General features: G+C 41.2%; 1 protein-coding gene across 1 annotated transcript in view; it reads right to left on the minus strand.

Moving 5' to 3' along the window:
• The window catches only part of TMCC3 (transmembrane and coiled-coil domain family 3), an 88,398-nt gene extending 63,005 nt beyond the window's left edge, over positions 1-25,393 (minus strand). The window contains exon 1 of the mRNA XM_088453831.1: positions 25,193-25,393. Coding sequence (XP_088309957.1) covers positions 25,193-25,270 — 78 coding nt within the window. The 5' untranslated portion in view covers positions 25,271-25,393. The remainder of the gene's footprint in view (positions 1-25,192) is intronic.
• Between the last annotated feature and the right edge of the window lie 1,423 nt (positions 25,394-26,816).

Consider the following 26,816-nt stretch of genomic DNA (forward strand, 5'->3'; position numbering starts at 1 on the left):
GGCCGGGCAAGAAGGGCATTAATCAGAGAGGCAGCATAGAGACCAAAGGCACCCCTGAAGGAGCTGCAGAGTTCCACAGCAGAGACTGGTGTATCTGTGCATGTGACCACAATAAGCCTTACACTCCATAGAGCTGGGTTTTATGGAAGAGTGGCCAAAAAAAGCCATTACCTAGTGATAAAAAGAAGACACGATTTGAGTTTGCCAAAAGGCATGTGGGCGACTCCCCAAATGTATGGAGGAAGGTGCTCTGGTCAGATGAGACTAAAATTAAACTTTTCGGCCACCAAGGAAAACGCTATGTCTGGCACATACCCAACACATCCCATCACCCCAACGGGTGCGGGATTTACCACTGGACCCATGCCCCGCGGTTGGAATCCCGACAGCGGCATCCTGGAAGAGGAGGAAATCCCGATCGTCCAAGGTAAGTATTGTCTAACCTAATTCTACCCCCTAACCCTCCCTTAGGGGTGCCTAACCCCAACCTTCCCCCCCAGTGCCTAACCCTAATCCCCCCTTCCCCGACGCCTAACCCTAAGCCCCCCCTGGGGGTGCCTAACCTCCCGGGGGGGTGCCTATCCCTAAGTCCCCCCGGGAACCCTAAACCTAACCCTCCCCACGGCTATCCGTGCTCGGCGTCCCTTCGATCGGGTTGCCGGGCGCTGGTCCCCCGGGGTCGGTAAAATGACAGGAGTCTAGATTTAGACGCCTGTCATTTAACCCTCACTGGGATTAAGCAGTCGGGAAGCCGGCTGTCGGGATTAGGTCCGTCGGCTTCCCGACTGCATACCACCCTAAGAACACCATCCCCACAGTGAAACATGGTGGTGGCAGCATCATGCTCTGGGGATGTTTTTCAGCAGCAGGGACTGGGAAACTGAAGAGTGTCAAGGGAAAGATGGATGGTGCTAAATACAGAGATATTCTTGAGCAAACTAGTTTCAGTCAGCCTGTGATTTGAGACTGGGACGGAGGTTCACCTTCCAGCAGGACAATGACCCGAAGCATACTGCTAAAGCAACACTTGAGTGGTTTAAGGGAAAACATTTAAATGTGTTGGAATGGCCAAGTCAAAGCCCAGATCTCAATCCAATTGAGAATCTGTGGTCAGACTTGAAGATTGCTGTTCACAAGCGGAAACCATCCAACATGAAGGAGCTGGAGCAGTTTTGCCTTGAGGAATGGGCAAAATTCCCAGGGGCGAGATGTGGGAAGCTCATATAGACACTTATCCAAGCGACTTGCAGCTGTAATTGCTGCCAAAGGTGGCACGACAAAGTACTGACTTTAGGGGGATGAATAGTTATGCACGCTGAAGTTTTCTGTTATGTTGTCCTAAATGTTGTTTGATTCACAATATTAAAAAAGAACACAACTTCACAGTTGTAGGCATGTTCTGTGAATGAAATGATGCACACCTTCAAACAATCCATTTTAATTCCAGGTTGTGAGGCAAAACAAAACATGAAAAATGCAAAGGGGTGAATACTTTTGCAAGGCACTGTATGTGTAGCCTACCTGCAGCCATTTTGTGTATAAAAAAGTAGCAATAAATGTGGATAATCACTGCACTCCACCTTGTTTTCCAAAAACCTTCTGTTGGAAAACGTACATTATTTTTTTTCCTGTGTCCATGTATATAGAGGGAGATTTATCAAAGCTTGTAGAGAGATAAAATGGAGAGAGACAAAGTACAAACAAATCAGTGTGCTCACCCCAATCATCTCCCAACTGGCATTTTTCAAACAGTTGCCAGTTAGGAGCACCACTGTCATACACAATGAGTTTTAAAACTAGTTTCATATGATAAAAACACATTGATAAATGGGCTCCATAGCCTGTAAAATGGCAGTTCTACAACTTTCAGACATAGCTAAAAACCAGGGAAATTGCCGGGGCACGCTGAGTCAACCCCGGTCCTGCTTATGTCTGAAAGGATTAGACCCCGGGTTGACAGTCCCAGGTCTGCGACCTTGCAATTGACCAGGGTTATTTTCGGAACTTGCAACCCGGGTCAGTGGCCCAGTTTATGTCTGAATGGCCCGACCAGTCGTGAAGGAGCTGATTGGCAGGGCTGTTACAGATTACCTCATCAGCGACAGATGGCAGAGGATGGCGCTTAGTACCCATCTCCACCAAAGTATCCCTCTCCAAACTAATGCTGAAAACAAAGAACTCTGGGCTACATGTGTAACTCATTGGCCATGATTAAAGCAATGAAGTTTTCACCCTTCTCCAAGCACACAAGTCACCAGGCAGTTTGCATGACCTCATTTTTGTGAGCCAAAAAAAGTGTCCCCTTTAAATTACTTCACACTGAATGCTAGGGCAGACACAATTAATGTGTGGAAGGGGTCAACCCGGTAAAAATCCAGGTCTGCGGTGTAGTGTGAAAGGGGGTTCTCCAAGCTGGGACCCGTGTTACACCATTGTTGAAAAACCCAGGTTGTAGCAGTGTATTTGCCAGGGCGTATGTCTGAAAGAGGTATTACAGGTTGAGTCTCCCATATCCAAATATTCCGAAATACAGAATATTTTTAGCTTGACTCAAATAGTGAAACCTTTTTGATTTTTGATGGTTCAATGTACACAAACTTTGTATAAGGCACAAAATTATTAAAAATAAAGTATAAATGACCTATATATAGGCTGTGTGTATAAGGTGTATATGAAACAAATACATTTCATGTATGTAGACAAACTTAGTTTGAGCCACAAAATTATTGAAAATATTGTATAAAATTACCTTCAGGCTGTGTGTATATGAACCATAAATGCATTCTGTGTTTAGATTTGGGTCCTATTCTTAAGACATTTCAATATGGTATGCAAATATTCCAATATCCAAAATACCCTTGGTCCCAAGCATTTTGGATATGGGAGACTCAACCTGTACAAGGTGATTGGTTAGTACTTGATAAATCTTCCCATAATCTTTTTGAAACCATCCCAATTTTTTTTCTTTTTTTAAAGAATCTATATAAAAAAATAAAAAAAAACACGCACACAATAGAAAAAGCAATAAACTGTGACGCATGATCCCTTATGACAAACGTACAAAACATCACATTTACTGGTTTAGTTTTGCAATGTTAAGGACTTTATAAGATGTACTAGCAATGACAGAAGAGTCTCCATATCCTGCAAAAGTTACCACTGACCTGAAAATCAACTTGGCATTCAAAACAAAGCCTTTAACACAAAAGACAGTCTCAATGCCAAGGGAAGTAGACTTCCGATGTTCCCTATTTAAGAGTGCCAAATGTATTGGGCTGTCCCAGAGACGGAATTTTCCTGGTTCCGGTTTACAAACAGATTCACAGAACATCCTTGAAAACTACAATATTTAATTAAAGTATTAAACTTCCAAAGTTAAATTTACACCTTAGACACAAAAACATTGAGTACTGATTGATTTTACCATGTTGATTAAAAAGACTGCTACTAACTAAAACAAGTAGTTCTACGTTTTTATGTCCAGTTACCATTAATTACATTTTTATGTCATCTTGCCTTGCAATGCCATATAATTTCAGGAGAAAATAAGTTTTTTTAGGCTAAGGACCAAATTTAATTATCCTCGAAGTGAAGATTAGCCGCAAGGCTGTGCCCAGGGCTATTCAACTGCAGCACTCAGGCTGCGCTTAAAAGGAAATCCATGTTTTCTGCCCTATGGTGGCGGCCACCGATGCATTGACCCATAGCTCTGAGTACTTAACCCAGAATATATGGCTTAATGCACGTTAGCCGCAGATTTACTGCACAAGGAAAAAGGCTTCTAAATGAATAGCCCGTGGTTTTGAGTCTCGAGGTTACAACCCTTTTCCTCACGCAGAATCATATATGTAGGATAATTGAATTCGGCCCTACCATGATGTTCTTCCATTTGTGGGACAATAATTTTCTTTTTCTATTATTTTCTTTTGCACTCCAATAAAAAAAAAAAAAAAGAGGTTAAGAAAAAAACAAATAACAAAATGCTGCACAGGTGCTGGCTCCACCTTCTGTAAGAACCAAGCTGTGCCAATAACTTAAGTTTTCAGCATAATGGAATATACATGTTGCGCTGTAAACAGTGGACAGAGTTGCACCCTAATTGTAGAACTGGACCTAGAGCTTGAACAGGAACACCAAAGCTCTCAGAGCCAGGAGTAAGCACTCACAAGCTAGTTATAGGTCTGTATATGGTTGCTTCCTGTGCTGTATATTGCAGCTGCGATGCAATTTATGGCAATTTATGGCTGACATTGAAACAGCATGCAGAGCTTTGTGACACCTTATAAATAAAGGATAATTATATCCAAAAATATACTGGTAGGTTAATTGGCTTCCAACAAAAATTAACTCTAGTGTGTATGTGTGTGAGCATGTGCTAGGGAATATAGATTGTAAGCTCTGCTGGGCAAGGACTGATAATAAATAAGTATGCTGGGCATATAAGGAAAATATGGGTCAATTCAAATCCGCCCCCGAACATTGACGTGAACCACTGCAGCTCACATATCAGCGGTGGGCTGTACACTGCAAGTTTTCCTGTACACCTCTATGAAGTGCAAGACAAACTTAACAATGTTGATGGTTTCAATGGCACCTTGTGGCCCTAGCGCTGATCTGTATCTCCCCAGGGAGTTAATTAGATCTAGACAGACCTCCCCTCCCTCTTTCCCTAACCATGTACATGATGTATGCACAAGGCTGTCACAAGCCCAGGGGAAGCCCTAGATGCCACCTCACCTTTTAAAGTGGGACCGCCCTATCCTAAAAAATGGGGCACCCCTGCCGATTCTTACCTCATGCAACTTAAGCGGGGCATACGCGGTGCGATAGGCACCGTGCGACGCGACGGGGGATCTGACGTCCAACATATCGGGCGGTCTCCACACACTGTGCGATCGGGTGGCCAACCGTCTGATATGCAGGCTCCCCACTCCCCTACACGCATAGCGCTGCATGGAATCACACATCGCACCCCCTGATCGACTGATACTGCAGTAAGATCAGGGGGTGCGATGTACGACCCCACAGGTGCGCTCTCGGTCCGACATCAGGCCCATACACGGTGTGATATAGCAGCCAAATTGTACCAATCCGTCAGATCGGCTGCTTTATCGCACAGTGTATGGCCGTTCCCCAGACTGGCAGTTTGGCAACAGCTTTGACATACTCCCAACTTAAAGTACCAAGGAGGAGCAGCAGCCAGCTTCACATGTCAGCAGCACAGTCTAGGCTCACCTAAAGGTAGTGTCTACCTGTAATATTCACTTGTAGCAAATCAAAAGGTTAACATATTTCACCTTTAGGTCATGCAGGTCACATGGCAAATTAAAATAATCTTGTTATAAATCCATGGTTCATCACGAAAAAATGTTATAGTTGACAGCTATTTAATAATATGTTGCCAATCACAAAAGGACTTGCATAATGTGGTTCAATGATGCCTTTACAGTAACAATCAAGAGGTAATTAAAGTGCCCCACTCCCTTCCTAACCATGCATGCGTTAAATAGCTAGCAACTATAAAAAAAATTGTGATCCATGGATTAACAAATAATGTATTTTAACTTGTAATGTTATGTGTAATGATTATTTGTTTCCAGCCTATCCTATTAGTTCTTAGGAACAGCCCTGGAACAAGTTGTCAGTAAGATTAGTGCCAGAGTGCTGACATACACTTAGGAGCAGTGGGTGGTGGCTGAAAACCATAAATTCCTGAATCTATTTTACCAATAAAGCAGATGGTGCTGGCTTTTGTTCAACAGGTGACACTTAAAATAAAAGGCTTCCACATGCCGATGTGTGCACTTCTAAAAACAGAAACAATTTGGTAAAAACTCCCCACCACTGCACCTGTGAAATCCATTACCAAACAGCAACAGAATACAGCATTCACATTCGTTATTGTTGCGGACAGTTCCCATAAGACCAATAGAGACAATTGTGGCTCCATTTGCAGCCAAATTTCCTGCAGTTCTGTTACTTTGAGAAAAAATGCTAATAATCTAATTATCTGCCCTTCAGATTCACTTACCAAATAACCTACCACAGTGTCTCCTCAAGATAAAAGTTTTAACTTAAAACATATTTGTGTGAATTATATATGGTCCAAGGAGGAGGCGTGACATCAGCTGTATTATGTAAACCCTAGATAATTCTCAGCTGTGTGTAGGTCAGAAGGAGTGTTCTCATACTTAGGATAAGGCTAGGAGACATTTCAAAAGAAGAGATCTGCTAACAGAAAAGCCAGAAACTATTCTGCCTTCAGGACATTTGCTCACATTCACAAGAAACAGGATAACAGCAAAAATGAGAGAAAATAAATTTTACACTGATCCTAGATTAGCTGTGTGATTTATGGAATCATTATTTTGGAATAACTAAGAAAAGAAAAATGAACCCCCTTCTCCACACCCAAAAAATACAAATAAAAAACCTAAATAGTTGAGCAGGCATGAAGCTGTATCATCATAGCCCCTATCTAACCTAAAGTCATTCCGCCTATATCTGTGCCCTATAACATCAAGTCAGCAGGAAGATAACTAAAAATGTTGCAATGTGAAACAAGTATTTCAAATGTATTACAACAGAGTAAATTGTAACCACAGCCAAGATATCAGTTTTCCACATAGAAAAACTATTCATTCCTTTGTAGCTCTCCTTTTACAATCTAGTACTCGTATTTTGATCTGTCATTCGTTATGCCGTATTGCAGGTTTTTCAATCTTCCTCAAATTTGTCCCCATCATCACCCCTGCCTCATCTCAGTCTGCCTCATAGCCCTGTCTATCACTTCTGTCCCCCTCAACACCCGGTCTCTCTATCTCATTTCTATTCCCATACCTCTCCTATCTGTTTCTGCCCCCTTTTCCCCCCCTCATCTCCTTGTTTCTCATCTCTGACCCATTCTCCCCATCTCCCTTTCACTCTCTCATCTATGTTCCCCTCAACACCCCCCCACACACACACTTCCTTTTCCATCTCTCATCTCAGTCACCAATCCCCTACTGGAGCAAGGGAGGTACTGGCTGGAAGAACTGAGAGGAGGTAACAGTCCTTTCTTAAAAGCCAGCCAGTGAGAGCTGTGAGGGGAATGAGGAGATGGGGCTTCCCTGCAGATAGAAAATCATTTAGGATATCATGGTGGACAGGTATCAAGCCTTTAAGAGAGATAAAATGGAGAAGATGCCCACAGCAACAAATGAGCTTGTTATTTCATAGACTGTCTTAGATAAATGACAGAAGCTGACAGGTTGCTATGGGCAACTTCTCCATTTGATCTCCCTCCAACGATTGATACATCTCCCTACAGTATATACAATGACATTTTTGTAAGGCTTAAGAAGGGCAGGGTGTACAAAGAAAATGGTTTTACCATCAAACACCACAAAACAGGACAATATAATCACAGATCATATACGGTTTGGCAGGAACCCAGCTTAAACATGACTATTTAGGTAGCAAAGACTAGTCAATGAAAACAATGCATGTATTGAATCAAAAGAAACAGATTATGGCAGAAGTTCCCAAACGCGGTCCTCAAAGCTCCCCAACAGTTCAGGTTTTAGAGATATCCATGGTTGAGCAGAGGTGGATTAAGTAATTTGATTGAGGTACTAATTAAGACACCTGTGCTCAACCGTGGCCATGTAAAGCATCCTGAAACCATTCATGTGTGGGTTTGCTTCTCAGCCAAGGGAGTGGGTTCACTCACAATTTTGCCTAAGAACACAGCCATGAATAAAGAATGGTCCCAAAACATCCTCCAAGAGCAACTTCTCCCTACTATCCAAGAACAGTTTGCAGACGAACAATGCCTTTTCCAGCATGATGGAGCACCTTGCCATAAGGCAAAAGTGATAACTAAGTGGCACGGGGAACAAAACATCGAAATGTTGAGTCCATGGCCAGGAAACTCCCCAGACCTTAATCCCATTGAGAACTTGTGGATCAATTCTCAAGAGGCGAGCGGATAAACAAAATGCACAAATTCTGACAAACTCCAAGCATTGATTAGGCAAGAATGGGCGGCCATCAGTCAGTATGTGGCCCAGAAGTTGATTGACAACATGCCAGGGCAAATTGCAGAGATCTTGAAAAAGAAGGGTCAACACTGCAAATATTGACTCTTTGCATAAACTTAATGCAATTGTCAATAAAAGCTTTCGACACGTATGAAATGCTTGTAATTTTACTTCAGTATACCATAGCAACATCTGACAAAAAGGTCTAAAAACATTGAAGCAGCAAACTTTGTGAAAACCAATACTTGTGTCATTCTCAAAACTTTTGGCCATGGCTGCAGATTATTGCTTTGTACATGGCATAAACTCTATTAATAAAAGTGATGTGTCAAAAAAAAAAAAAAAAAAGTTCACAAAAGTCCAAATTTTGATTGGAAAAATCATAAATTTATCACGGCCAATTCCCCTCTGCTGGAGATCAGCAGAAGATGACTGAGTGATTAAATGCAATCCTGAAATTCATCATGGTCTCCCACATAAATTAAACATGTTACAAAGTTGGTCATTTAGATTCATGAATCTGGTTTATGATGTAGATCACACACACACACGAAGGAATTGGTTTAGCAAACAGAATTTTAAAACAGAATACGAATAGTATATTTTCTATGCTATAGTGGTTACTCCAGACCTTGAGTTATACTGACTTAAGAATTACATGCCAGATATTATTCTGTGAGCATGCCTAGGGCTATGAGGTAGGGAGCGCACCAGAGATAATGAAGCCTCAGGCAACAGCAACAGAGAGTCCATATGGACGCCTCTGCAGCTACATAAGAGGGATGCATAGACCGAAGCCTGCGATAACTGCATAAGGGGTTCTAATATGCAGTATAGAACACCTGTTACAGTATACAGTACATACATAAAGCAGCGATGAGCTTCAGGCTAAGGCCAACGCAGAAACCCATTATGACCTTTAATAACAGTAATGTGCGTGCGGTCAGGTGAGCAGAGCCTTTCCTGTCAAACTTAGGTACACTCCAAAGTTTTGACTATAAAAATAAGTAAAATTTCAAGAAAATATTATAAATATCTTCTTTGGATTATTCTAATCATTTTCTATAGTCAAAACACTGTAGTAAAAAGTGTATGGCAGGTGAGGCACTGTCTCCCTTGTCTACCTATTCCACACATCCCTGATCAAAACATACCAAATGTCCAGCACTATATACTGCTGCACTTTGTATAATGCCCACATGAACCTTCGGGTTCATATATGCATCTGTAAATCAGGCTCTGATACTAGCCAGTGCCTCCACAGCCATGTACCTCACCGCACGTCACTGCCTATTAACATGAAAACACAAGTGCTAAACAGCATCTCTAAATTCACCACCTAAAATACACAAAAAGGTTTCCAAAAACTATATAGTTACTTATATAAAACATTTTACTTCTTTATATAGTTTTCTCTTTGGTTGAATGGAGGTATGTGAATGGAGTGCAGGAGCAGTGGGAAATATCACAGCACAATTCAAAAAGCAACAGACTTGTCTAGCGCATAAGAAGATGCACGGTATAATAAAGAAAGTCAGGCTGGCTCTCAAATGAATTAGCACTGTAAGAAAAGAAAACAGGGAAAAGAAATAAAAATATGCCTGTTATGGACCAAGCAAACTGAAATGAACTGTGATAACGCGTGCTAATTGAACGCCAGCCTCTATTCATTTAGCCCCGCTTTTAAATTGGGTATTTCTTTTCAGGTCTCCTGAGATCCGAAAATAAATCTGCATTAACCCTGCAGTTATCGGGTGATCACAGCTAGTTAATGCACAAATCTGCGTATTTTACACGGATTCTGTGTGTGGACGCTCGATAACCAGTGTTATTGACCATTAACATGTTCATTTAACGGGCGTTAAAGCTATCGGGTGAATTTGGGAGGCTTACTGAATAGCCCCGGGCGTTAAAGCCAGAGGTTACATACCGTTATTACCCGTGGTAATTTACAGCGGGTATTTGAATTCCCAATAAAATGAGCAGTGTTAAGGTTCAGGCAGAGTAGTCAGCAAGTAACGTGACTTTTTTAAAATAGAAATTAAAGTGAAAAATCAACAATTGTAAAACTAAAGATAGAGGGAGAAAGTCTTGGGAAGACAGACAAGGGTATAGTAGTTCTAAAACTATATTTCTGTTAGGTAGTTACAGTAGAAGGACTGTAGCAGTCAATTTACAGAGGAGATGATCCCGATAGTCCTGCACAAAATATATGTCATTTAGTCACTACACAAATCCTAGCCCTCATAGGAAAAGTATAAATAATATATATCCTTAGTTTAAAACAGTCAGGAGGGCTATCACTCAGCTGCTTAACAATCGTTTATACCACAAAAGAAAAGCCAAAGAGTTCAAAAAGTAACGCTCTTCAGACTCAACACAATCCAAACTTTATTAGATAATGTAAATATGGTTTGCTAGAGGATCCTTATTGTAAAGTAAAACTATTTTGAACCCAACTAGAACTGTAAAACTAAAAATGTGATTAAAATCTGTGTAATCTTGTATCCCTTTATAGACTATTGTTATTGTACTCAAATATTGATAGTTCTATATTGGGTACTAACTTATGATAACACGTGCAAATTGAACGCCAGCCCCTATTCATTTAGGTTTCCTCTATTACGATTTTCATTGAGGATGTACAGATAAGCAAGTTAATGTCAGAGAATATTTGTATGTTATCTTAAATCAAACTGAAAATACAGTTAAATTGTTGGCATATAGTTATTTCCACTCAGTAAAATGTCTCTCAATTATTGTTCATGGATTACAATATTTAACAGACTTATCTTATCCAATTATAGTTACTGTAGGTCACATTTCCATTGTAATATTAAATGAATATTATGAGTGTTACCACTTATTATAAAGAACACTGGGAGAAAACTCCCTGATATTAGCAGTTATTATAGCAGCCAGTCTGTTTGTCAACTTTTATTTCCTTTGACAGATGATATGTCAGTCTGACAGGAAGATGTAACCAATCAATACTACTATGAATATAATCAAGTTATCCCTTTTAAACATTGTCATATTATTGGCCCAGCAGTAAGCATTACACTTTGCTATAGATTATCACTCTAATACAGCCCTAAATAAGTTATTAAATGTTTCCACTGTTACGATTTTCATTGAGGATGTACAGATAAGTAAATTAGTGTCAGAGAATATTTGTAGTTATCAGGGGACTGGACTGGAGTTACCCGGGGTACAGTACATGTGTCTGCAGAGCACAGATATGTTCTGCTATCCATAGCCGCGAGTGATTACACCAGCCAGACTCACGCCGAAACAATCTCAGCGGCAGTGCTATCGAGAAGACCCGATATACACCGCCGGATGCCAGGAGGTGAGATAGGGCTAGTTCCGTAGGGACAGCTAGATCCTCCAGCAATTGTGCTCCGAGGGAGTCTCCACTAAATCTCAAACGATAGACCGGGACTTTCTTTTAACCCTTCAAAAGGGCTATAAACATAACACTGATGTAACATATTTCTTGTGCATGCATTTTGCTTTTAAACATTTCATTTGTATCCATTTTTACACTTTATAACATTTTGACATATGGTTTGTAAACAAAACTTCATTCATTTACAGTGCTCGTTTTCATAAACTACTTATTACTATTTATAACTGAGCTGCTACATATATAATCAGCGCGGACAATTCAAGCTATTTTTGAAAAATTGGGGGTGATGTGCGTGTGTGTGTGTGTGTGGTGGGAGGTTCAGTGTCCAAAAGGGTTCTGAAATAAATCTCTACATTTTTAGACAAAAAGTAGGGATTTTGCGTCTTTTCTTTTTTTTACATGGTCTGAGATGGTGAAAACTTTTTGCCTGGTTTTTTTTTCCCCGTTTTTGCCTGGTTTTTTTTGGCGAAAATCAGCCGATTTCACCTCTAATTGAATTCGGCCGTAAACTGGAATGTTTAGGATTGGACTGAAAAGTAGTTAAAATGTATATAATGTTGATTTAAGTAGAGAGGACAAGGGGGTTATACTAAAGCCCTGTACACACTAAGACAATATTTTGCACGATTTCGCCGATTCCGACCATCAGAACTACAAATCATTCAAATCAACAAGTGTGTACTCACTAGGCGCGCTCCCGTAGCAACGTCCGTTGCATTTTCAGGTCTTCCCCTACATGTGGCTCAATCTGACAATCTTGTTAACAATTTCCCGCAAATCGTGCAGTGTGTACGCACTACCAGACGACCAGGTGATATAACTAATGATCTAACCATCAAACGGTGTAAGATATATCGTTTGGTCATTTGGTAGATTGCACAGTGGGTATGCACTAGATCGTTTGTCTGGGAGTTAAAGAGAAATCTAGACGACCATTGCATTGTTTGCTGATCGTCTAGTGTGTATCTAGCATTAGTGTAATGCATTCAGAAGAGAGCAACCCCATGTACCTGCACTTGATCCAGTCCTTGTTTGATTTTTTTTTGATTTTTATTTTTTATTAAAATGCAATATGTTTTTATTGGTATTTACAAAATATAGAGGGATACAAAACAGAATTGTTGGCTATTAAGGCAAGGCTATATGTTTGATAAATACACATACCATTTATCCAATTTTGGTAAAGTGGAAGATAAAGCTGAGGAATTGTTGAACGATTTCTATTTTGTAACATTTTAGCAATCATTTTGTAGAGTGGATTTGATCTGCTCCAGTGTTGGGATAATGTCACCCTAATTTCTAGAAGATTATGACCCTTATTTTTCATTGTGGACTAGGATATTTGGGGAGTTCTGGTGTAGAAGGGCTACATCTGGTGTAGAAGGTAGATTCACATCTACCACATGCAAAATTGGGTAGAAAAGATTATTTAACACTTAGCCCAATGTATTTTAATGGACAGGCATTTCCAAGAGATGGGAATTAAACTGCCTAACTAGCAGATCTTTATTGGTGATATTACTGCTGGTATTGAATGGAAAGTTCTCTCTATTTGCAGACCATACAAAGCTATGTAACAGAGTAGGAATACCAAGTGGGAGGGAGGTGGGTGACCACAATAATTAGTGAGCTAGGTAAATTAGAAACATGGTCAAAATTATGGCAGCTACAACTCAATGACCCAAAAAAAAAAAATCTTGAAAGATAAAAAAAAAGCTAAAAGCTGAACATGGCATCAATGACACAAAATTGCAAGTACGGAAGAGGGATCTACGTTTCACTATTTCAAGTCACTTCAAATAGACATTGTATCAATAGGAAAGGCTGTTTATTTCTGGAGGCCCTACTATATTATAGAAGGTTTAAAATTCACCAACAGTTTTAACGTACAGGAGGAGAGAAGTCCACAAATAATAGGAAATACTGTAACAATAAAACATGCACTAAACCTGGTGGTAGAAGGTTTAGGAGAAATTTGGGTATCAAGTATTTTTCAGACATCTAGAATTGTGGAATAGTCTTCCAAAACATTACAGGATAATTTGCACATGCTTGTTATAGACATAAAGGTTACTCTATAAAAAGAGCTAATAGTCAAATTGGTGCTGAGATTTTCAACAATATAAATGGACAGACTAGGAAGGCTAGCCATTATCAAATTTTAGTTTCTAATTTGCAAGTCCATCGAACTGTAATCATGCATTATAGATACAGATTTTAGCTACTTTAGCAACATCAAAATAATATCCAAGGCGGGTATTTTAGAACATGAAGTATAGTCCACTTCCAGATGTCACTTCAACCTCAGTGGCAAGGCAGAACATTGCCCATTATGAAACCATGAGCATACATATTACAAACCTTTCTGGTGTTGTATTATAACTAATTTGCAATCCAACCACTATTCACTTACTAAGTGCTTAACACTTTAATACATTGGTAGGAAATTAAATGAATGTAACAAATAGAACAAACATATTATTTGGCCCAGATATATTTTTGTTTATTAAAATAAACTAAACTAAAAAATGCCTTACTGTATGTGCCATCATTTTGTATACCTATGTGTTCTATGTCTTAATAAATAATCTTAAGTGCCCTTTTCTAGCCATGTAAAATGTTGCAACAAACGTGTAATGTACTATTTGTATTGTCTGTATCATTAACTGCTGTTGTGAGAAATAAAGCAGGACACTTATGTATTTTTGGAAGATGTGAGTCACTCTATCATCTGAAGATATGCCAAGTCACCCAGAACATAATACCCTCAAGTCATCATAAATAATATGCTGTTAATAGTCCCATTTTATTTCCATATTATGTGGAGATGAACACGCATTTGTGCAGTCTATGAATCATAACCAAGTGGAGAGGTTACAATTTATAATCAAGTGATTTTGGTTAAAGTTCGCTTAACATAATGATAGTAAACATTAAAAAGATAAATCACAAAGAATAACTGTGCAGTTTTCAGAGCCACTAATATATAAAATTACAACATTTATTTTTAATACAGCAGTAGTACAAGCATTAAACTTGCACACATGCACCCTACCCAGACCTGCAGCATTCATAAAACATACCTGTGCAATGCAATGATGGGATTACACTGGGTTTGTAATCAAGCTTGAGCAGACACATTCATATTACCGACAACAGCAGATCACACAGAATAAACAAAGAATGAATAACATTTCTTGGAGACTTGTAGGAAAATTAAAAATCAGACAAAATTTAGTGTGTATATATATATATATATATATATATATATATATATATATATATATAATTTTAGGGATGTGCAGGCTCGGTTCTACTCGGTTCCGTTTGGTTTCTTTCACCGAATCTTATTGGCTATCCAAAACTCGTGACAGCTGATACCCAATAAGATTCGGTAAAAAAAAAGCGAACGGAACCGAGCCTACACATCCCTAATATATATATATACACACACACACAGTATATATATACCAGCAGCCTTAACATTAAAACCACTTAGAGGTTGAAATGAATAACATTAACTCATTACAATGTCACCTGTCAAATGGTGGGCTATATTATGCAGCAAGTGAATAGTCAGTTCTTGAAGTTGTGTTGGAAGCAGGAAAAATGGGCAAGCGTAAAGATCTGAGCGACTTTAACAAGAGCCAAATTGTGATGGCTAGACAACTGGTAACTGGTTCAGAGTATTTCCAGAATGGCAGGTCTTGTTGGGTGTTCCTGATATTCCTTGGTTATCATCTACCAAAATTGGTCAAGGAAAGGTCAACCGGTGAACAGGCAACAGGGTGATGGGTGGCCAAGGTTCATTGTGTGTGGGGTGAAGGCTAGCCCGTGTGGTCTGATCCCACAGAAGAGAAAAAAAATCCTCAAAAAGTTAATCCTGGCTATGATAGAAAGGTGTCAGAATACACAGTACATCGCAGCTTGCTATGTAGCCACAGACCAGTGAGAGTACCCATGCTGACTCCTGTCCACTGTCGAAATCACCTAAAACAGGCACGTTAGTATCAGAACTGGACCATGCAGCAATAGAAGAGGGTGGTCTGGTCTGATGAACAATGTTTTCTTTTAAATCATGTGGATGGCCAGGTGCATGTGCGTCATTTACCTGAGGAAGAGATGACACCAAGGATGCACTATGGGAAAAAGGCAAGCAGGCGGAGGCAGTGTTATGCACTGAACAATGTTCTGCTGGGAAACCTTGGGTCCTGCCATTTTTGTGGATGTTACTTTGACACATACCACCCACCTAAATATTGTTGCAAACTAAGTACACCTTGATAGCGACGATATTACCCGATGGCAGTGGCCTCTTCCAGCAGGATAATGCACCCTGTCACACTGCAAGAATTGTTCAGGAACGGTTTGAGGAACATGACAAACAGTTCAAAGTGATGACGTGGGGATCTATTTACTAAACTTTGGATGCAGATAAAGTGGATGAAGATAAAGTACAACCAGTTCCTGTAATTTTTCAAACACAGTCTGTGACATGGCAGTTAGGAGTTGATTGGCTGGTACTTTAACTCAGTTCACTTTATCTCCATCCAAGACAGTAAATAGATCCCATTATTTGAAAGCAGGGACTCCCTTCTTTCAAACAAGAGTGCCACCGAGTGTGTAGGTGCCAGGTTTGTGTTACCTTGCGCACATTAACTACCCTCCTCATTCACCAGGTATAAATAGTATTTCTGCAATGCAGGTTGATATAATCTGGATCTCTCAGGTGATCACCAGACAATAACTACTAATAGGCCACATAAACTAAAAGAGGGGACTATCCTCTTTCAAATAAGGATGCACCCAGAATTTATTGAATACAGGATGGGAGAAATTGGCCTTTAGCATGAGTTCTGCAGTGCAGGGGTGCGCTCTTGTGAATCCACATGATCACAGGAAGTCACATAAGTCGGAAGAGCGGATTCTCTTTACAAGTCTGTCCCTAATGGAGCATACACATGGTCAGATGAACGATTTTACCAAAGTTTTGAATGATGATTTGAACAATTTGAACGATTGAACGATTTTTGACTGCATTAAAATGAATGGAATCGTCCAAGTCTGACTGCAAACACATCAGATGTCAGATATCGTTATCTGACAAACGGGAACGCGCATCGTTCATCGTCCAGGCATGTCAGATATGTTAGATTTTCCTTCAGATATGAACGACTGAACAATTTTTAAATCGTTATCGTTCAGATCTGAAGGAAAAATCTGACCGTGTGTATGCACCATAACACTGTTAGCGCCAGGATGTGGGAAACTTAACAATTGTAATGCTCTCCCCTATTTCCTGGCCTTTAAAGATGTATCCAGTGTTTGCAGAGTAATGTAAATAACTAGTAGAATTTGCCACTTATTGACTGAATAGTATATTAACAACATATTATGTTCTTTTATTCTTATTTTTTTATTCAAACTAATTGGGGGGAGAGTTTCACAAAGATGAGATGCCAAACAAATAAGCTATACTTACCTGGAGTGCAGTCCAGTGCTACAATCCTCTCTTCTAGTTGCCCAATTAAAAAAAGCAACAGTGCTGTTGATGCACCTCGCCATTGACCTTCCACTTCATGTGACAACGCTGCTGTTAGTTTAGAGCAGTGGTTCTCAAACTCGGTCCTCAGGATCCCACACAGGTCACGTTTTCCAAGTCACCCAGCAGGTGCACAGGTGTGTTCATTACTCACTGACACATTTTAAAAGATCCACAGGTGGAGCAAATTTCACTTGTGCTTCTGTCAGGAGACCTGCAAAACATGCACTGTTTGGGGTCCAGAGGACAGAGTTTGAGAACCTGTGGTTTAGAGTCTAATCTTAGCAGCAGAGAGCTGGGCGAAGCCTTCTCTGTGACTCTCCAGATTAGGGTAAGACTAGCTAGATTGCAATTAGAACTTTGTATTTTACTTTTTTTTTTAAACTTTAAGTGAAGTTATCCTTTAGTGTAGAGGTTCCGCCATTACAGTCCAGGTTTTAAGGATATCCATGCTCGAGTCCAAATGGTTAAGTCACAATGACTGAGGTAATAATTAAGTCACCAGTGCTCAAGCATGGATATCCTTAAAACCTGGACTTCAATGGCAGAGCTTGGGAACATCTACTTTAGTGCAAGATCAGTAAAGTTACAAGATTCATTTGAAAGAATTTTGCATATTTTCCGATATACAGCACAGGAATCTCCAGTTATTCCAGAGTACAAGTCAGCACAACTAAATTGCCCTATAGATTACTCATTAGAGAGCTAGCATGTCTAGCATTATGTACAGCCCTAGCTCCAAGGAATTTGGAACTCCTGGGGAAAAAGAACAAAACATTTTCAGAATATTTGTTTTTTAGGAATAAGATATTTCCATGAAGTTATGCAAATATTATTCTTAGAATTTATACTCCATCTCATAGTGAGCAAAACCAGTCAATGTGTTCTGCTGCCTTCTCAGTAAATTAGCTAGTTATTACATACATTAAATCAACACAAGAATTGTTCAATATACTGAGCGAGTCTCCATTGTTAACAGGAACAAAATAATAAAAATAACTTTCTACCTGAAAGGTTCTCAAATGATGCTGCAATAGAATGTTAGTGCTCTTTCCATCATATAACGGCAGGCACTGGAGGAAACACCAATATAAAACTCAAAATTATTATACACAAGACACTTGGCCCAATTCAGCAAGGTTCGCTATTGCGTACGCATCTGCAAATTCATACGCAACGCAGCTGCGAATGGATGTTAATGCCTGCCATAGTTCATCTGGAATAGAGATGTCCACTGCTGCTTTCTCACATCCGCACGTCGCTTACCTGCATAAACATCAGTACCATCGAGGCACATTGGCCAGTCACGCACATTCACAGCAGGAACAGCAAATCTCGCTACTCGCAGTGAGTACTCCAGCTGTGTATGCAATCGCAGTGGCTAATTTATGCACGCCCATACAACAGCGTTCAAACGGACAGGCACGCCTGCATTTTTAGGACCACTCCCCCGTCACCACCCCTATACGCTCACAGCCTGTCACTCAATCTGCGATGGCTTCCTTTGTGCATCCATAATCGCAGTGCGATCGCAGCGCATGCGCAGTGTGGCTTATACGCAAACACAATGGCTAACAATTGCATTAGCGATCCTTACTGAATCAGGCCCTCTGTGCAAAATATCTTTATATTTCTACCCTTGAAACTGATATATGTGAAATGTGTAATGATTTTCAAAAGTAAGGAACAAAAGGATTGACTAGGACTGAACAATATTGTTACTCTAGAAATGGGAGTACCATGTTGTACAGATGTGTCCACACATCTAGCCTCCTTGCACGTTAAACAGCCCTTCTAGTTGCGCCATGCCATGTTTTCTTGTGACTTGCTCCCTTAAAATGCGTCTTATTCTCAAAGTAATGCGAATAGGATGCACAAGGAGCTTCTGCTGATTAAAACGCCTATATTGTGTGTGTGACTGCTGGTGTATCTGCCTACAAAATACTACATTAGTGTCAGCGACTGACACTGTAACGTAGCATTTCACATGTAAATACACCCGCAGTCACACACAGAATATAGGCATGCAGCATAGCATTTTAATCAGCATAAGCTGCTTGTGTTTCCTATTCACATTGCTTTGCAAATATGACCCATTTTAAAGGAAAAAAGTTGCACAAGACGATGCTCCGCGCTGCCGAGTCACACGGTGCTCAAATATTATGTGTAACATGACTTGTAGCGTACGGTGGATAATGTATGTGGACAAATCTGTCTATCATAGGGCACAAAAAATTCCATGATAGTGGATACCTCCAAGGAACTACTACATTGTTTTGTATAAATGATAGGACGCTGGAGAAAAAAAAGCAAGTAATAAGCAAATAATATTATTTTTGTGAATTTATATAGCACCAATCATATTATGCAGAAGTATTCAGAGAATACATAATCAATCACATCAGTCCCTGCCGCAAGTAATCTACCAGTATGTTTTTGAACTGTGGGAAGAAACAGGAGCACTCAGAGGAAACCCACTCAAATATGAAGAGAACATATTTCACTCCACACAGATAAAACCCATGTCAGATTCGAACCCATGAGTCCAGTACCCTGAAGCAGCAATGGTAGCCACTGTGCTGTCTTATGGTCATTAGTATTTATGAGAATGCTGTTTTGTCCTGCTGGTTGTTTCTTGTGCTTGTAGTAGCGTGGCTCATTAGTGTTCTTGCACCTCACTTGAAATAAGTGTTGCAGCACCAACTAATTAGCTAACACCAGCAGCCAATTACAAGCCGAAAAAAAAATGATGCATCTGACACTCTGCGGCCGCTCTCATGCCCTGGGTCTCAGCAAGAGCACAGAAAATATAAAGGAACTGAGAAAACACATTTATAGCAGTGTTATAGCCCCAAACCATGGCGCTAGTTACATATAGCCCTTACATAAAACTTGCCATACCACAATAAAATCAATATTTAAGTTTTAAGATGTATGTGATTGTAGCATTATTTAGATGTGAAAAGAAATGCATGCTAGCTCTAAATGGATCCAAGTAACTATTCACTTTGCCAGAGTTGTGACAATGACAACTATTGTCTGGAAAACAAGAGAGCTGTCAGATTTATAAACCAAGCTGCCTACAGAGGACAAAAATAAGAAGTTGTGGATAGTTGTTCCACTGTCACACTCTCCTGTGCATTCTGCTTTTCAGCACAAATTGTTGTAGAGGGCTGTCTGCTGACCCACCAGGGAAATATAAAAGCCATAATTGTCCTTCCCTTAAGCAGGGCTCTACCAGGCTAGCTTAACCCCTTTAAAACCATAGAAGGAAAATACATGGTCAGATCAATTTCCATAGTTTTGAGCCCCTTTATAGTTATTGTTTTAAATTTGAAATAGTTTTTAATTTTATGAACAACAGCACGGGAGGAGAAATTGATTTTCATTTTACAAAAAACTGTTTCTATGGTACTTTTACTTTTAAATATTTAGAACTACTAAAAATGGACCCCCAAATATATTAATTTACTTCCCATAATAAGGGAACACCATGGGCAGAATTCAATTGTTTTCGCAGCCCGCATCTCCCGTCTAAAGTGAGAGGAGTTCGCGGGCCGCTATGCAATTATTCCAGATTTTCGTGCTGATCGCGCCCAAAGTGGTCGGGTTTAGCCGCGTAAAGCAGCTAAACCCGACCAAAGTGCTGGGTGTGATCGCGAAAAGTGATGTTTGGGTGCCCAAACATGTCACTTTTCGCACATTTCAGCTCTCACCCCCCTGGGGCTGCGAGCTGAAATGTAGCGCTGGCAGCTGATCGTGCCCGACAGGAGCAAGAATTGAATAGCTCCGTCGGGCGCGATGGGGGGAGGAATCAATTGAATTCCGCCCCATATGTGCATTTTAGATGAAGGTATTTGGGAGTTACAGCAACAGTGCTGAGATGTTTTATCTTTTACTTATTTATTACCAGTTATTATATAGCGCACACATATTCCTCAATGCTTTACAGAGAATATTTGGCCATTCACATCAGTCCCTGCCCCAGTGGAGCTAACAATCTATATTCTCTAACGCGCACACACACACACACACACACACACGATAGCTTTTGTCAGTAGCCAATTAAACTACCAGTATGTCTTTTGGAGTGTGGGAAGAAACGGGAGCACCCAGAGGAAACCCACACAAGCACGGGGAGAATATACAAATTTCACACAGTTATGGTGCATACACACGGTCAGATTTTTCCTTCAGATATGAACGATAACGATTTAAAAATCGTTCAGTCGTTCATATCTGAAGGAAAATCTGACATATCTGACATGCCTGAACGATGGACGATCAACGATGCGCGTTCCCGTTTGTCAGATAACGATATCTGACATCTGATGGGTTTGCAGTCAGACTTGGACGATTCCATTCATTTTAATGCAGTCAAAAATCGTTCAATCGTTCATCTGACAAGTCTGACAAATCTGACCGTGTGTACGCTCCATTAGAGTCATGGTGGGAATCGAACCCAAGGCCTCAGTGCTGTGAGGCAGTAATGCTAACCTACACCATCTGTGTTTTAAAATATAAGCCAGGAGCCTGTAATAGGTGGAAAATGTGTGTGACAAATAGATCCAATGCATTGCATGGTATAGCAGGGATATTCACCCAGTTTGAGTAGGAGGACATGAAGTTATAGGTAGTACTTAGGACAATGTAGTGGTTTTAAATATCAGGGGACCAAATGAGCAAACTAAATGATTGCAGCCATCTGCATTGTGACTTTTATAAATGTCATTTTGCATTAAGAGATTAAGAAAAGTGAACAACAGGACTACCTTCCACATGTGGAGCGAGACTTGATTATCTTACTTTTGCAGATCATAGCGGAAGCTTCAAAAAACAGGTAAACAGTTTCCACGTGTTTTGAAGATACTCCATAATGATCCAAATCAAAATTTAGCAGCTAATTAACCTAGAATTACTCTGGTTTTTGAGCCGCAGATCACGTACATCAAGCTAACCTGGAGAGGAACAGTGCAATGTATGTGGAGGCCTGTTCACACCTGTAGGATTTGCATATTGAGGCCTTATGTAAACAATGCTATAGGAAGGCCCTGCATGCCTTTGCATCTACAGTACTGAACAAATTTCACAAATCCACCTACTGTATGTTTTAGAATCCAAAATCACAAGCTTTTCAATTATCCTAATGACTGCATGTAGGGTGTTTGGAGGAACATTTGTATGGAAAATTTGACTCAATGATTATCTGAATGAGGCTTTACTTCAGTTTGAAATACTGGAAATAATGGCAATTTGCGCACTCCATGTAAAATTATATGCTGTGAGTGGGTTTTTTAGGGGTCTATGTACTAATAACCAAAGTACTGCCGCGATTATTATGTATCCATCTCGCTGGGAATATATCCCCACTATGTACAGTATCAAGGGGAACTCACAGGGACTGCATTAGCGGTCCCTGCGAGTTACAACCCCGGCATTTATAAGAAGTCTTTCACAGAAGAGAGAGACTTCTCCGGGGGAAGCCGACACATGCGCAGTGTCATCTTCCGGGCAGGCCAGGGGCTGCGGGGGATAGATCGAAAGTTCTCCCCATTGGCTTACAGTAGTTTACACCATCTGAAGATAGTGTACACTACCGGGGCTAAACTCCAAAAATCGTCAGATCGTAGTGCCCATGGACAATAATGGGGACTGCGATCTGAAGTGCTAATTAGCACTTTTCCAGAGATTTCTGTGAAATCTGAAATCTCCTGCATTGTGCTATTAGTACATAGGTACAATACATAAAATTATGCAGAAACTGCAGTTTCTGCATAATTTTATGTAAAAATCAGCTCGATATATAGGCTCCTTAAAGAGATCTAGCATGAATCTGAGCTAATTACTATAATTATATATTAGAATTTCTTATTAATCCTTTGGTAAAGAAAAAAAGAGCAGGGCTCATACTATGGCATTCCATAACTAAATATTTATGTTGGAATGTCTGTTATGACAATAGATATCTGATGCTCCCCAAATACTTTGGTAAGGAAGTTTTCCTTACACCAGTCACTTCCAGAGTGGTGGATATTTATATAGCACAAACATTATTTAATGCTTTACAAAGAGTGGGTCCATTAAACAAATCCACTTACAGGAGCTTTTATTTGGCAAATACCATCAAGAAAAGTACTCAGTTAATGAAAACTAAACAATAAGAAATGCTAACATTATAAATAACTATAATACTGCAAAATTGCATAGTTAAAAATGAATATCAGTAGGTATTCTTATCTATAAAGGCAAAATTATGTGAGAAAGTGAGTCTGCTATGGAGAGCTACAGACAGCTGACAAAGACTTGAACAAACATCAGTGGGAGAACTGGAATGACCTGGGTGGTGCAGTGATAAGAGATACCACACAATCCCCTATGAAGCACAGGAAAGGCAAGTAAGTTCCTGGAAAATATAACTACAGTAAATCTGCTTTTGCAGTCTCACGCCAAGGCAATAACCCTTCACTGTACTAACACTAAACATAATAAACCCAAGTACACTTTGCAGTTTTATTTAGCATATATACCAGTTGCAGAGTTGAGAATGGAAAATAAGTTTGAATAATGTTAAGATAGCTCTGACTCATGTGAAAAGGGTGCTTTAGAATGAGTATAAAATAAATACAGGCAAGAGTCACTGTAGTAAGCACAGACAGAATATTAAAAGCCTTTTAACTTCCATTAGTACATGGCATTTTCCAGTTAAGGAAACAGAACTCTGCTTAAGTACAGATGACAAAAGGTTATATATTAATATCCTGCTACCATGTTTTAGCAGACAAGTGCTAGGTCAGATAGGGGTGGGTACACACCTGCCCAATATTAACCCGATTTGGCAGATTTAAGCTGCCCATCCACTACACAATGCGGGGACGACGGCACGATTACGACACAGTCATCGTCTCCCGCGGGGTGAAGTGCATACACTGAACGTTCAGAGTATGCAGATCAATCATCCTCGAACATGGCATCCTGACGGCGGTTGTCAGGTTGAACGTCATGTTCGGGTGATTGATGTTAAAAACCACTAGTGGGCGCGCGCATCGCTGGTCGTTTTTAACATTTTACTGCCCGATTTGCGGGTGATTACCAAGGGATGGAGCGATAACGGCCATCATTATCGCTCCATCGCTAGGTTTAATCTCCTAGTAGATAGGCAGCATTAGCCAAATCGAAACGGAAAATCGGGCATATCATGCAGTGTGTTTGCCCGATTTGCACACTCCCGCGGTCGCATGCGATATTGTGTGATTGGCTGTGCTGCACGACCAGTCACAGAATATCGCAGGCGGTGCCATACATATTAATGAAGGACGGAACAAGTAATCGTTCCTTTGTTCATGAAATCATGCAGTGTGTACCAGCAATCATGCGATGTCCAGTGTGAAGGCAAAATCGCCCTGAACATCGTCACGATTGTCGGTAGTTTAGGTGTGTACACTCTCTCTAATAAAGCAGTAGCAAAAGGTCTTCACATCCAATCTCAATATGAAGACCTGCACCAACAGATTACAGAACCAGTGTATCAAGTACCACAGTAGAGAAACTGCACGGTGAGTAAAGTCATCATGTAGTACTGTAAAATTAAATGTGCAGGATGAGTCATGGAGAAATATATATATATCTCACACAAATTTCTGTGTCACTGCATATAAAGTTCATCCCTTTTCCAGCGGTGTCTGTCACCTAGGTGAGAATTGCCAGCATTACTTGTATAGACTTGCCAAGCATTTAAAACACCCACTCACAGGGGAGATGTTAGCAGCAGCCCTCCGTCATGTAAGTGTAAGCTCCCGTTTCGGTCACCATCTGACATTTCACAGGTAGCAGCGAGTTATCAAATATATATCTCGCTTGCTGTAACTTCCCATACTGTATACACATCCTATATCCATTGTAAATGGCGCCTAGTAATGATTGCGCCCTCCACCTCCAGGAGCAGCAACTGATAACAGCAACACGCTTACAGGATAACTTACACGCATGTTACCCATGGGGGAGAGGGGGGGGGTGTATAGCACTATATATATGTAATGCTAGTGTCATGTCACATAATTACACAATGATGAAAGGAAGAGTATATGGCACCCAGCTGATGTTCTACTAAAGATCCCAGCATAAAGGATCTAGAGAATTCTGGGACCAGTAGTTCCACATCAGCTGGAAAGCCACATGTTGCCTGCCCCTGGTCAGTTCCCCATGGCTCAGGGTCCTTACCCGTGTCTTGATTCTCTGGTGCCTCTCCGGATCAGAGTAGGTTCTGTCCACGGCTATCCCTGTGTCGCTGCCCGGCATGTCTGCTGCTCAGATCCTGGCTGTCACCACACTAAATAGTCCGACGCCAACCCAGGAGGAGGGAGAAGGAACCTGCTAGCGCCGCGGCCACGCTGCCTGCAGCCTTCTGCTGGTACATAATAATAATAATAATAAATCCTGCTAGTAGCTGCTGCGTGCCGGGATATACTGCCCAGTGACTGCTGCACTGAGGTTACTCCTATCCGACCCTATGCGTGTGTGTGTGCTGCTGGCTAGGCGTGCCTGTGTCTCTGTGTATCAGGGCGGATCTTAGGCACGCCCCCTTTCTCGGCACACCCCTTCACTGCCGGGGGGAAATACCTGTAGAGTGCATAGCAATGTGGGGCTTCTCCCTGCCCGCGGCGCATGAGGCGCTCACAGAGCACGAGCACAGCTAGAGGACGATGGAGGCACGCTTCCTTCCTAGTCTGCTCATAAATTTCAGCCTGGGGCCCCATCGGGAAGAGCCCCTGACATTGCACTGGTGCTTGCATTTCCTGTACTGATTTACAGATCACAATAGGTGCATCTGTGGAGGGGCAGACGTTTGCGTCAGCTGATAAGGAGAGTTGGGCAGAGTCATGACTCAGGACCCTTTTGCTCAGTGGGGAGTAGTCGCAGAAGTGTGCCTTATGGATCATTATTATTAAATAAGTTATAATGGTGGAAAGAGAGAAAATATAGAGATGTTCCATTTTGGCTGTAGTTACTTTTGACATTGCTAACAAACTTGACCATTGCACCAGCTCAAAGTTGTTGGAGATCAGAGGATGACAGTGGTGGTCGTATCTGGTGACACCATCCGAGGGGGTGACACCAAAATAGCAGAGCTGCTATGCAATTATGCTGTAACTCCCTTGGATGGTGTCACCGAGTAGTGGTGATGCATGACACCCCTGTATCCGAGGGAATCGGTATGATTTACCGCCGGCCACATGGCGGTTCAAATCCCGACAGCGGCAGCCCGGCAAGGGTGAAAATCCTGATCGTTAATTAAAGTAAGTATCGCTAACCTTCCCCCCCCCCCAACCCTCCCTTAGGGGTGGATAACCCTAACCTCCCCTATAAGTGCCTAACCCCCCTCTAAGTGCCTAAACCTAACGCCCCACCTTCCATGCAGCCTAACCCTAAGTCTCCCGGAGGGTGGGTGCCTAACCACCCCTTCCCCTAGCCTAACCCTCCCGGGGGGCTGCCTAACCCTAAGTTTCCCCCAGGAGCCCCTAACCCTCCCCCCCGCGGCTGTCTGCGCCCGGCTTACCTTCGATCGGGATGCCGGCCACCAGGCTCCCGGCGTAGGTAAAATGACAGGCGTCTGGAATTTGACGCCTGTCATTAGACCCTTGCCAGGATTAGACAGTCGGGATGCCGATGGTCGGCATTCAGACCACCGGCATCTCGACTGCATACCGTCCGGAGAGGGTTGTTGCTGGATCCAAGTTGGAGAAAGGACCTCTGACGTCACAACCATGTGACCGCTACGACGGGGCCGGTCAGCTACCAGTGTTACTATCCACGTGGGCATAGAGGGGGAATATAAACCTGTGGT

The sequence above is a fragment of the Taudactylus pleione genome, unplaced genomic scaffold, assembly GCF_031769625.1.
Source record: "Taudactylus pleione unplaced genomic scaffold, aTauple2 ptg000040l, whole genome shotgun sequence".
Classification (NCBI taxonomy): domain Eukaryota; kingdom Metazoa; phylum Chordata; class Amphibia; order Anura; family Myobatrachidae; genus Taudactylus; species Taudactylus pleione.